Source organism: Acipenser ruthenus, chromosome 3, assembly GCF_902713425.1.
Source record: "Acipenser ruthenus chromosome 3, fAciRut3.2 maternal haplotype, whole genome shotgun sequence".
Taxonomy (NCBI): Eukaryota; Metazoa; Chordata; class Actinopteri; order Acipenseriformes; family Acipenseridae; genus Acipenser; species Acipenser ruthenus.
In genome coordinates this window covers 68,739,059-68,752,713 of record NC_081191.1, presented here as the reverse complement: position 1 = coordinate 68,752,713, position 13,655 = coordinate 68,739,059, and the positions used below count along the sequence as shown (strand labels likewise).

The following is a 13,655-nucleotide window of genomic DNA, read 5'->3' as shown; positions in this document are numbered from 1 at the left end:
TAAAGTCAACTGATTTTATTTAATTGTCACTTGATTTTACAGTGCATTCAGAAATCAAACTCTTACCAGATACTGCATAAACAATGACCAAAAATTAGTGAATGACCATGGCGGTCCTTCACATTGTTTGTTACAACAGGAGTTGTCTTAACTAGTGTGACCACTAGTGATTTCATGCAAGCACTTCCTTTCTAGTAACACCTGGGAGACTGTCTTGATGGGCACAAGGGTCACTGCAGACACCATACTGAGGGACTGCTTGCAGGACATTGGTTATCATGCCCCTTGTGAGGTCACTGAGAATCTTCTGCGTTTCCATGATTGTTGTGAACTGCAAATAACTAACACAGCCTAGGTCTGGTTCATAACATTAATTTACAAGTACAACATATAACAACATTTTACCAAATGTGCACTTATTAAATCAGTAACGTGAAATCAAAATGAAATATTAAACACAGTATACAGTACAAATAGGGTGAAAACGGTAAAAACACATGTGAATGTGTCTTCTTTACATTACTATACTCCACCAGCTGTTGGCTCTGAGTGGTAATTAGACACCTCAACAAGATTCCCATCTGGGTCTCTGAAGTACACTGAAGAAATTGGGCCCACAGCACCGGTTCGGAGGACAGGCCCTTCTTCTACAGCCACATCACAAGCCTACAGGGAATACAAATCACAACCAATATAAAGTTACAAAGAAGCTTTGACAATAATACATTGAATTATGGGGTATCCATGAAGTACAAAAAACTGAAGCTGGAGGTTGAATTTCAATTGCTGGGACCGCTGACCTTAAGATGCTCTATGACTTCAGCAATTGGTGTTTCTGTAACAAGACACAGGTCGATGGAGCCAGGTGTTGGAAGGAGGGCTTTTGGTTCAAACTCTTTGCCAGCCTCGTGAAGATTAAACTTCTGGTTTCCAAAACTGAGTGCCTTCCGATTACCCTAGGCAAAGGTAAACAGAGCAAAATGCAGAGTAAAATTAAATGTTGTTTTGTTCTCTTCTCCTTTTCTAAATACAAGTTTATATCTAAGATGACCATCAACAAATTGCAGATTATGCTGCCTGCATCTTCATTACATGTTTCCTGAGCTGCAATAGCAAATTACTGTATCCAAGGCAGTAACTGAAAATGTGCTGCAATCCTTGACTGGAGCAAAAGCGATGTTCCGTTTCATTTTTTTTTTACCACTCCTCCTCAGACGATTTACAGTACCTTGAATGTGACAACCTCCATTCCCAAGACTTTGGAGTAAAAGCCTGTTGTCTCCTCGATGCTCCTTACAGTGAGGACCAGGTGGTCAAGCCCCTTGATCCAGACAGGGGGTCGAGCAGAGCTGTAAAACTGGAATCCAGACAGCCAGCTGCTGGCTACCGGCTGAAGGGTAATACAAAATATAAGTATTAGTGTTGGTTTTGCATTATTTATTTTATTTTTCTTTAGTATTTTCTCCATCCTGGAATTGTGAGTTACTTACAGTTTTCCAGTGGAGGGGAAAATGGCGTTGCACACTGCTACTGGTTATTTGAAACAATAAAACTACGATAAATAACATATCATGGGATAATAAACAGGGAAATAAATATGTTTTGCTCTTTGAATTTGCATAATAAAGCTCTTAATTTCTTCTTTGTTTGAAGTTACTTAGTATTTTAGAGGAAAAAGATAACTTTGCAGCTTCAATTTTGCGCACAGAATAACATTTTTAAAATATTTAAATCGTTTTGGGCACAATAAGTACCATAACATAAGACACAAGGTACTGTGAAGTACTATTTTCTTTGTTAATTAAACTTTTAAAACTCCCAGCGGAGTCACAATTTTGACGTGCCATGGTCTTTACTTGGTGCAGAAAGACGGGCAAATGTAAAACTGTACTAACACCTAAACAAAATGTATTAATTTAAGATTATGGTTTGGTCTTATTTAATTCAATATTCGAATTATCTGAGCTGGTCCGACCCTGAAAAGCCAGGGCCGCCTTTCTCCACTGCAGCGCTTAATGATTTGAGTTAACTAAAGTCAAGTCCAAATAGTTTTTTAATTTCAAATAAATAAATAAATGGATAGTGGTACCTTCCCGAACACAGTCTGCCAGCGCAGTCCCGTAGAGGTCAACAGACTCCTTAGAATCATAATCCTTTGAAAGCTAAATTAGCTACAGACTAACGTTAACACTCACAATAATGTCGCTGTACCTGTCTGTCTAATATTACCTGCACTTCCTGTTGAATGAATACCGTAAATAACGAGATAGCATTACCATATTTTATTTATTATAGGCGCCACTTTTAGCGTGCTGGAGGAAAAAAAAAACAACAAAAAACCCCCCAAAAACCAGATGTTCATTTTCAACCTTACCCATCAGTTTGTATGAATTACAGAAGGAATGTACACTAGTATGTATGTTAAATTGAAGCATTAATAATATGTATTTTTTGAAACATAAAAATATAGTAAAGGTAATGTTGAATGTCCTGTATTTTATTTGGCAAATTAAGAAAAGCTCAATAAAAGTACACTACTCCAAAAAATTAAAGGTGCAACATTTCAAACTTGAATTTTTCCAAAACAACAATCACATTTGAGTGTTTCAAGTTTACACACTGATTCCTCACTGCCATATTGTGTATATATTGTGTTTTACCTCCCGCGTTTGTCCAGGGCGTCTAGTGTACAAATCTCTGGTTTTATAACGTGTCCAAAATCTGGAAACAGAAAGGGGGACACCGAATCGTCTCTGTGTATCCCCAGATTCCAGCATTTGAACAGCTCTGCCACCACCTGCCATCATTAGAAGCCATTATTCCCAAACCAACAACGTCATTATCTGAGCAGCCACCTTCTTATAATATTGTTTTTGTGAAATGATCAGAAAGATAGCTAAATAAATAAATAAATAAATAGCTAGCCAGTGTGCATACTGACATTTGCTACAAATGCTTAGTGAAACTTTTATCTGGTCACCAGGAAGGGAGTGAAATGTGGTGTGTGCGTGCGTGCGTTCGGTCACGAATACCTGTGCGTGCGTGCGTGTGTAAAAAGAAAGCATTCTGGAGGCGTGCAAGTGTTACGGCCTCTGGAATAGTTTGTTCATGAAGTAAAATAGATCACTTGATAGGGCAGTAGTTTAAAGAACAGTGAAACAATTCATTTTTACTGGACAACAGCGGTGATGGAACTTCACAAGAATACAAGGAATTTCCATTATACTGAACATATGAAGTTGAAATTGGTTTATATGAGATATTAGCAGTTGTAGAAGTGAATTTGGGAATTCATAAACGGTCCTAAATTATTTAAAATTAAAGTACATTCGCATTTTTTTTTTTTTTTACAACATTAGAAAAACTGAAACAAAACATCCCCAGAAGTATAATCTAAGGTGTATATCATCTCTCTCTCTCTCTCTCTCTCTCTCTCTCTCTCTCTCTCTCTCTCTCTCTCTCTCTCTCTCTCTCTCTATATATATATATATATATATTCTAATTGAATATTGATGGAAAACACACACACTTTATGTATAAACATTATTTTAATATGTACTAGTATTTTTAATATACTACTCACACTTTATTTTGAGCAGCTTTGTTTTATATTTAGAACATGCCCAACACATTTTTAACACAATTTGTGTATGAGGCAGTGGCGACGCATAGGGGGGGCACGCCTGGTCACGTGCCCCCCCAGATTTCTGCCAGGCAGTGGCTTAGCCACTGTGTTAGGATCGTTCACACTGAAACATGTGTAAGAAATTGCAATATTGTTATATTTTTCGCTTCCCATTATAGCGGGGCGGACGTGGCATGGGCGGCGCTGATTTTTCTTTTCGCTCACAGAAAGAACTTTTTATTTACCGCGTTGCTATCAACCAATGAGAATACATAAGCAAGCTTTACTTGCTCAACCCCAAACACAGATGCATGAAACATATAGGCTATGATTACTGTATATGCTATGTAGCCTAGCTACTACACATATAGATGTGGTAGAGGACATCTACTATGTAATGAGTAGCCTATGTATTTACATAGAATGCACTCGCCTCATGACATATCTTATTGCCAGCTGACCTCTCCAGCAGCCAGCCTACTAATAAGATTATCATTTTTCACGGATTGTGCAGCCAGCTTCATCAAGGGACGGTAACCAAGTCCATCCAGGTCTTGGAGATGGAGTGGTGGTAAATGTACAACCTGTTATTAATTGAATAACTAAAGAAATAAATCAGAATGAAAACAGTTCTGGACGCTGCTGAGAGAAAACCGGCAAAACTGTTTCAATTCCTGAGTTCGGTTACCTACTTGTTTTCATTCTGATTATTTGTTTAGGCTACAACGTGTCCGTCAGCGAATGTCAGTGCAGTGTGATACCAAAAAAAAAATGAGTGGTTGGATTTGCTGTCAATCAACCCAAGTTTTTTGTTGGATCAGCTGTTTGTACATTTTTTTTTGTGTTTAAAGGCGCTGTAGTTATACAATGTAGTTAATGCAACTGTGTGCACAAGTCCCTCCTCTCCCGAACCTCCAGAAGATTAGGTACCATCGGCAGTCCTGCGTCAGTCAAAGAGTAATTACATTAGTCAGGATTTGTGAAATTAAATAAAATGGTTTGCTTTGCTTTGAACACCAAAAGTGAAATGAACAACCATAAGTACGAATGAAATTATATATAGTTACTTATTATCATAATGTGAAATTGAAATCTGATGCGCATGTTAAAAGTTCAAGTCCTTTGCTTCGTATTTCCTTTTTTCTTTTTAAACGGAAGTGTTCTGAACTGAATCTCTCTTTTTAACTATTTTGCACAACAGTGTATTTGGTTATTGGATCTTCTTTTTTTTTTAAAAAGTTCTTTATTTTTCGACAATAAAACGTCAATGCACTAATAAGAAATCAGGTTGCCAATTTCACCACTGTGACTATTCACCTTAAAAAAGTTACCATTGCCACCCTCTCCCGAAAAAAAATCCTGGCTACGCCACTGTTGCCAGGGTTTATTATTTAAAAATGCGCAGTTTATTTCAAACTTTCAAAACATAATAACATAACAAAGAGTGTCTAAGACCCTTCACCGTTATATTTGTTCTCGTGTGAGACTTTCACTTTTTCAGTCAGCGAAAATATGTGCTAAAACGGAGTGAATTTGAGCCCTGTTAAAATGGCAAAAATACAGCTACGTTTGGAGTTTTTCTACAACAAAAAAGCTAAACCTCCAACGCCAGAGACATCAACAGAAACCGAACCTGACTCTTCTGTAGTTCAGAATGTTACGAACAGCACAAGAGTGTGACGATCCTTCCATTTCAAACGCTCAGGTTAGTGCAGGTGTAGATGTCTGTCGATAAGAGACTCTTGCCTGTAAAGTGTTGTTTGCAGCTCTCTTGATTGTGACAATCTGGCGTAGAACTGTTTGTGATGAAATATCTGGTAATCTTAGAAAGCTAGCTTAATGTTTACATAAAAATGGTTAAAATCGGGCATCGGGTTTGAGCATTTTTTTTTTTTTTTTCGGGGGGGGGGGGGTGATGGGGGTGCTGTGCCCCACCAGTTTTTCAAGCCATGAGTCGACAATACCCGGTAGCTAAATGCTTAGTTACGGCTCTGGGCAAAACCAAAGCCCATGGCCAGTATACAATATTTTTCTGTATGCATTATTTTCTGTTGAGCACTACTGACACCGTTGAAACGGTGAGTCTTAGGTCGCCTGCGGATACATTAATCCAATCAATGCGTCTGAACCTGGTGTGTAATCCCAAGGTAACTGCTCACTGTTAACACGTTTTAAGACGTTAATTCACGTTTTAAGTAATACAGTGTCCCCTTCAGACATGTTAAAGGAGAGTTTCGGAAATAACATTCAAAACTATGCGCGAGTAAATACCATCCTAACTCCTAACATCCAAAAAAAATAAAAATAAAAATAATATATATATATATATATATATATATATATATATATATATATATATATATATATATATATATATATATATATAATTGCATGCCCCGGTATCTACGATATGGAGTCTTGCATGCCCCGGTAGCTTCAATATGGAGTCTTTCCATCCACCTCCGATTGCTTCATTCCGGAGGTGCATGCAATATATATATGGATGCCCCGGTAGCTAAATGCTTAGTTACGGCGCTGGGCAAAACCAAAGCCCATGGCCAGTATACAATATTTTTCTGTATGCATTATTTTCTGTTGAGCACTACTGACACCGTTGAAACGGTGAGTCTTAGGTCGCCTGCGGATACATTAGTCCAATCAATGCGTCTGAACCTGGTGTGTAATCCCAAGGTAACTGCTCACTGTTAACACGTTTTAATACGTTAATTCACGTTTAAGTAATACAGTGTCCCCTTCAGACATGTTAATGGAGAGATTCGGAAATAACATTCAAAACTACACTCTAAAAAGTAAGGGTTCTTTGAGGGTTCCTCAGGGAACCTTAGGGTTCTATTGCAAGTTTTTTTCACAGTAAGGGTTCGTTTGGGAACCTCTGGTTGCTGTGTCTAATATAATATTGCAAAGGGTTCATCTTAGAACTCTTTATATCAATACATTGTAAATTGTGCTCTACAATATTGATGTGCAAATCGCAATTTTTAATACACAATACATGATGAGAGAAAAAGTCTGTCATAAAAAGGTAAACACCATAAATGGTTATAATTTTGTACACGGTATTGAGAGGAAATCAAAGGGCAGATAATATTTTGCCAAATATTTAACTAGAATTTATAATAGTATATGTATGTATAACATGTGTATTGTAGTTTAATGTTAGCCTTTAGGCGTAATTCGGGGGATGTCGTAGAGGGCGCTCTCCCGCTTTGCGCTCCTTTTTTCTTCTTATCCTATTTCCTTTTCTTTGGCCTATCTTACCTTCCCTCCGTGGCATCCTGCCCGGTAGCGTCCACGATCTCTTCCGGGTGGAAGCTGATCCCAGTTCAGCCTCATTTAGTATTTCCAGCCAATCCCACAATGCAGCGCTCGCCTCGTCAATTATTAGGGCATGGCCAGCACTGCTCCACGTATGTGTTATTGGCTGCCCCTCCTGTCTATCTCGCTCTCTTTTTCTACTTTAACCCAGCACTATTTCCGCTTCCTTGTCTGTGTTTGTTTTTTGTTCCTCCTCCTCCCCACCTCTGCTCCTTTCCATATCGCACTGTCCGCACAGGGCTCCCTCAGGGGGGGAAGTGAGTCTCACTCCCCCGGCTGTCCGGGTCGGCCTCTCGTCTCAACCACTGCCGCCCGGCTGTTCCTCGCCGGCCTGAGGGGACCCCCGGTCACATCCTATTCTTCTGCTGCTTATGCGCTAAGCCTTCCAGGCCTCAACCTTGCTGTCCCATCTCCTCTCTTCTATTTCAGGTCCAGGACCATTTCAGCCCCCTCATGCAGTAGGCCGTGCCTCCACCTGCCGAGCGGGCCCCGACCGAGGGGGGGGGGGGGGGGGGGGGTTTCTCTGTTTTCGTCTCTCCTAAACGGACCCGAGACACTTTTTCCTAAGCTCTCCACGCCGCCCAGCTGCCAGCTTAGCTGCCTGAGGATGCTGCACTGAGTTGCGAAGGATCTGTCCTTTTGTCCTGTTCGTCCCCTTCCTGTCTCTTGCTCCACTAAACGCCCAGCAGCCAGAGGATGCTGCCTGACCCGTCGGGAGCGAGAGTCAGTTTGTTGTATGTTATATGTCTAAACTTTGCTCTCTCTCTCACTTTTACGTCACCCAGCAGTCGGAGGATGCTGTCTGACCCGGCGGAAAGTGTTTATATCTAATCCTTTGCTCTTCTCATGTCTCCCTCTCTACGTCGCCCAGCAGCCAGAGGATGCTGCCTGACCCGACGAGAAGGGAAAACTCCCCTGCACAACACAATACAACATAAATAAATAAATAAATAAATAAATAAATAAATACATTATGCTATCGCTGGCAAAAGGCTGTTTGAAATTTTTTAACTACTAAAAGTAGAAAAAGCGCGGTCGACGAAGAAATGCCCCAGCAACAGCGGTTGCCCTCTCAACCAATCAGCTGCCATCGCAACCCACAGCTAGAGGCAGGTGTTCAACGTTTCTTCATAGGCGGTAGAGCTTTCTTCACTGAGAGGTGAGTAAAACCTTTTAATAACGCTAATTATCTTTATTTGTGTGAATGAATGAAAAAAATATAAACTAAAGACGTACAGACAGCTGTACAACATCCACGAGTAAAATAAAAAAGGTTATTTTGCTTTTGTTAATGATGCGGGTCAATGATAGAATTTCTGAGGTAATTTTTTTTTTTTTTTTTTTTTTTTTTTTTACTAAACCTGATGACGATAATCAATTGGGCTGAACTGAGAGAGGAAAAGGGTAATACTTATGATACTTCTGGGAACTTTCTGACGTAAAATGTTTCATTAAGTCTATTGTTTAATGACGATTTCTAGGATACATGAGTATTAAGTATGAGGTAAATATATGATTTGCTTCACTGCTACGATTTCTCGGGCGGTTCTGGTACGAAAATAATAAAACACAAATTACTGTATCTTTTTCTCTTGACTAAATGAGACTTTTTTTATCGACGTTCTTTTAAAACCATGGTGTTTAATATAATTTGTCACTCATGCAAACTGAAAACAATTTTATTTTAGTACTACTGTAAAAAATAAAAAAAACAACGTTAAAATACAGTACTGAATAATAATTCCTGGTAATTGTGTGACAAAGCATTAAGTATTGTAGTTTACGGTGTCAATATATGACAGCGTCTGAAATGGTGCGCATCACTTGAACAGTTGAGTAAGCGTTCTTTCGCGGGCTAGGATGTAGGCTACACCGCCTTGCAGGTCCAGTGTGCCTAACAACAGAACATTAACATAACATTAAACACCAAATCCCAAATCACAAAGCGCACGCACACACGCAGTCCAGTGGCCACGCCTTCCTGCTCGCACACAACATTATAAACATAAACATTTGGCTGCCGAGAAAAGCTTAGCTATTTTTCTGTTCGTATGTCACCAGGCATGTAGACAAAGACGTAAACACACAAACAGATTTAATAAGAAAAAGAGTCACTACATATTATTTCTAACAGGGTTTTTCACATAAAGTGAGTGATCCACAAATGTTTTCGGGAGTACTGTAAGCTTCAGGAAAAACTAAACACAATTTCAAGCCGTCCTTTTAACTAACAGACAAATATTCTTTCATGAAAAAAAGGTTTTCTTTCAAAAACTATTTTACATAACTTTCTACTGTCAATTCAACTGCTGTAGAGAAACATATATATATATATATATATATATATATATATATATATATATATATATATATATATATATATATATTAATTGGCTCACATAGCAGACTTTATTGACCATGTTTGGTCAAGATGCATTATGCTGTATGATATTAAACAGCTGATCCTTTTGCTTGACTGGGCAAGGTGAGTATGGGCACATGTTCATACAATCCTTTGGCTCTAAGTCTGGGCAAGGTGGGGCTTGTTTTATCATGTCAAGCATGTGATCATTTTGCCTAGACATGGTCCATCTTACCAGTTTAATGTTACCAGGGGCTTAGCTAGGAATAGATTTTTACTGAGGCAAAAATCAAATTTTTGTCTAAAAAAAAAAAACAACACCCTGTGCATATCCTGTTCATGTTACGAAGGTGAAATATATCATATTTTAAAGCCTGGAGACTATTAATGCAAACTGCAAAGCGATACAACAAATTTCTAAAATTACCCTATTCACACTGTTAGAAATATGTGATATTAAAAGGACAAGAAGAATAGAAGTTATAGATATGAACACGTAGATGGGTTTATACCTTCATTGAGAGACATGCGTTTGGTTCACTGCTATTGAAGTTAATGCTGACACTGATGACACTGATGCTACAACTGGAGCTGGTAAGACTGGTGCTGCTACTTCTGGAACTGATGCTGACACTGCTGGGACTGGCAGGACTGGTGCTGCTACTGCTGGAACTGGCAAGACTGGTGCTGCTACTGCTGGAACTGGTAAGACTGGTGCTGCTACTGCTGGAACTGGTAAGACTGGTGCTGCTGGGACTGGTAAGTGGTTCTGCTACTGCTGGGACTGGTAAGACTGGTGCTGCTACTGCTGAAACTGATAAGACTGGTGCTGCTGGGACTGGTAAGACTGGTGCTGCTACTGCTGGGACTGGTAAGAGTGGTGCTTCTACTGCTGGAACTGGTAAGACTGGTGCTGCCACTGCTGGGACTGGTAAGACTGGTGCTGCCACTGCTGGGACTGGTGCTGCTACTGCTGGGACTGGTAAGACTGGTGCTGAAACTGGTAAGACCGGTGCTGACACTGCTGGGACTGGTAAGATTGCTGATACTAATGCTAAGACTGATCGGACTGCTGAGACTGTATGATGCCACAATTAAAAACTGATTTAGAAGACTTTACTTTAAATCAGGGTTTGCTAATCCTCCTATGGCCTGATCTATCGAAACGCTGTAACACTTCCTCCTGGGACATGTCCGCACATATTAGCAGGGCAAGGCCATTCAGTCTATTTTTACCCATACTGCTGCGAGACCAATCAAACATATCGAAACAATGCACTCAGTTAAACTCTTTGTCATCATGAACAGAGACCGTAAGAATCTGTTTGCTGCGGAAAACACGTACTGTCTATATGCTGTCAGAGAATATTTGTTTTTACACTTGGGGCGGGGCAAAAAACATGCAAGGATTTTTTTGTTTGTTTGTTTGAGAACCAAACTAATACACTTATCATATATCATCATGAACAAAGACAATGTTGCTTTAAATGTACAGAAATCTACTTTAAACTGCTTCTGGTGTACAGAGGTCAAGGTTGAACGTGGCGCACTGTCCGTGTCTCATTCATGCTGGAACGTAGCTGCAGTTTACTTCAGTATCCAGTGCGTGGTTACCACTGAACAAGCTGTTTAAAGATGCTGAAAATGATTAATAAATAAATAAATAAGTAAATAAATAAATCACCTGTATTAAAAACTTTGGATTTTTGTCTCTAACGAAAACATTCGGAAAATATATATATATATATTTTTTTTGAACTGCTGTTGCCAAACAGTGAATTTATAAATAGAATTACCTCCAATTCTTCTAGCCCATGGCATCAAATACAATACATGAAAAGTATTAAAAACTAACAGCTATAAATTATTACATCAGGGGAGAGGGATGGTGTTGAAATTGAAGAATTAAGGGAATGGGAATATGCAAATAAAGATGATCACAATATAACGTAAGATGCTGCGTCAGCATTTTATTTTTAAAATACAGTGTAAGTGATTTATTTTTCTGTTTTTTTATTTTTTTATTTTTTATTTTTTAAGGACCCTACAACTCCCACACCTGTCATTATCTGGGGAAACCCCTTCCATCTTGATACAAAAATTGGTCTGAGAATGAATGGACAACATTTACTTGCTGAGGAGGCTGTGTGGTCCAGTGGTTAAAGAAAAGGGTTCGTAACCAGGAAGTCCACGGTTCAAATCCCACCTCGGCAAACTGACTCATTGTGTGACCTTGAGCAAGCCACTTAACCTCCTTGTGCTCCGTCTTTCGGGTGAGATTGTAAGTGACTCTGCAGCGGATGCATAGTTCACACTCCCTAGTATCTGTAAGCCTTGGATAAAGGTGTCTGCTAAATAAACAAATAATAATAACCTGAGGCCCTCACCCAGAGATTTGGGCTTCTTTTTTCCTTGTATTTTGTGTACAATATCAAATACCCACAGAGAAAAAACAGCCTAATATTATATTGAGAAATGTATTTTGGGTACTCCAAAAAGATCAGAAAACTCCACCTAGTATAGTGGGAATAGTAAACTTTCTTTTGTCAGGCGCCAGGTTGGGAAAGCAATAAGGGTGTTGGTTCTGCTATAATAACCACAGGCTCAGGGATTACTTTTTTTTTTTTTTTTTTTTTTTCTTTTGAGCAGACACCCTTACCCAGGGCAACTTACAGTTGTATACAGCTATGCTGATGATAACCACCTGTTATCTGTCCCTAAAGCAAGGACATTCTTCTGCCTGAGTGTTATTAGCTACTTGCCTTACAGACATCAAGCATTGGATGTCACAGAATCTCCTAATGTTGAATTGAGATAAAACAGAGGTTATGCTAGTGGGCTCACAGAACCAACTAAAAGGAAATGTAGGATTACATGAGCACGACCCTTGCAGTCTCTCATCAAAATTTAAAGTCGAAATTAAGAGTTTGAGGGTAATCTTTGAGTCTGATCTATCATTTTAGACTCATACTAGGGAAGTTACTAAAGTATATTTTTACCATTTGAGAAATATAGCCAAACTTAGACCAACTCCCCAATAATGTTGTTGAAGCTGACATCCTGGGATCCTTCAAGAAGCTGCTTGATGAGATTCTGGGATCAATAAGCTACTAACAACAAACAGAAATAAGAAATAAATAATAAAAGAAACAACCTTCTTATGTTCTAATTATTTCTGTATCTGATGCCGAGAGAATAATACATGTGTTTGTTTCATCTAGAATTGATTATTGTAATGGTGATTTTGCTGTTAACTTATAAGGCCCTGAATGGATTAGCGTCTCATTATTTACAGGAGTTACTGACACCGTATCTTCCAAACCACACTCTGAAATCACAGGATGTGGGGCTGCTGGTTATTCCTAGGGTCAACAAAACAACACGGGAGGCAGGGCTTTTTTTCTGGAATGCTCAGCCTTCGTTTATCAGGAAATCTGGGTCCATTACAGTTTTCAAGTCAAGACTAAAAACACACTTTTATAAAATGGCTCGCTTATCTTAGTGGGTTTTAATGTAACTTTAAAATTGGTGCTTTTGTATTGTGTATACTGTTTAAATCTGTATTTAAATGGGCTGAGTGTAGCAGTTATATGTGTGACCTGCTATACAAACGGATTGTGATTTTTTTCCTGCTATGTACTATACAGTGCTTTGCGATACTTTTGTATAAAAAGCGCTATATAAATGCAATAAATAAATAAATAAAAATAAATGTGTTAATATTTTTTATAATACTTGTTTTATAAAATACTTGTGACTAAAGTTAGGTTTTTGCTTGTTTTGTTTGTAATTAAATTAATTACATTATGGATAATATATTATGATTAGTTATAATTAATATATTTATATATCTACCTGTCAAGAAATGTTGTCAGCCTTTCACTTATTTGTGTATTTGTTATTCTAAGAGTAATGAAACATATACAGACTGTTTTATTTGTATGCATTTATGTGTTATAATTAAAAGTATAACTCCTATACTGTATTTATTTATTTTATTGCTCTACCCGTAATAAAGGGTTTCTATAAAAAGTATTTCTTTGTTTTTATTGATATTGCAAACCAGTAATTCCTAGCATGTTATTTAACCAGACAAATTATGCAGACACGCATATTATATATATATATATATATATAAATATTATGCATGTAAGTTTGTAAATAAACATAAAAGGTTCCAAGTAGAACCTTGAGGTTCTTAAAATATCCTTATTTGTAAGGTTCCTCATGGAACCCTAGTAAAAAGGTTCTTCGAAGCACCTTAAAAGCTTCCTCCACAGTATCAACCCCAGATTTAGAGTGTATGCGCGAGTAAATACCATCCTAACTATT

The 13,655-nt window shown here is 38.4% G+C and overlaps 1 protein-coding gene across 2 annotated transcripts; it reads right to left on the bottom strand.

Moving 5' to 3' along the window:
* LOC117394315 (glyoxalase domain-containing protein 5-like) lies at positions 1-2,255 on the bottom strand. Of its 2 annotated transcripts, none has more exons than XM_033992450.3 (4): positions 2,090-2,255; positions 1,229-1,390; positions 801-956; positions 1-666 (listed from the first exon to the last, which is right to left on the bottom strand). In XM_033992450.3, exons 1-4 carry the CDS (start codon positions 2,147-2,149, stop codon positions 523-525), a joined length of 522 nt encoding a protein of 173 aa, XP_033848341.1. In that variant the 5' UTR covers positions 2,150-2,255; the 3' UTR covers positions 1-522. The 2 variants fall into 2 exon arrangements, with proteins under 2 accessions (XP_033848341.1, XP_058871617.1); XM_059015634.1 differs by lacking the exon at positions 2,090-2,255 and adding an exon at positions 1,491-1,583.
* Between the last annotated feature and the right edge of the window lie 11,400 nt (positions 2,256-13,655).

Coding starts and splice junctions, on each gene's coding strand:
- LOC117394315 (XM_059015634.1), bottom strand. CDS start 1,568: ATGTTATTTATCGTAGTTTTATTGTTTCAAATAACCAGTAGCAGTGTG. Junction 1,391..1,490: donor TTCCCCTCCACTGGAAAACT/GTAAGTAACTCA, acceptor ATTACCCTTCAG/CCGGTAGCCAGCAGCTGGCT. Junction 667..800: donor AAGTCATAGAGCATCTTAAG/GTCAGCGGTCCC, acceptor TATTCCCTGTAG/GCTTGTGATGTGGCTGTAGA.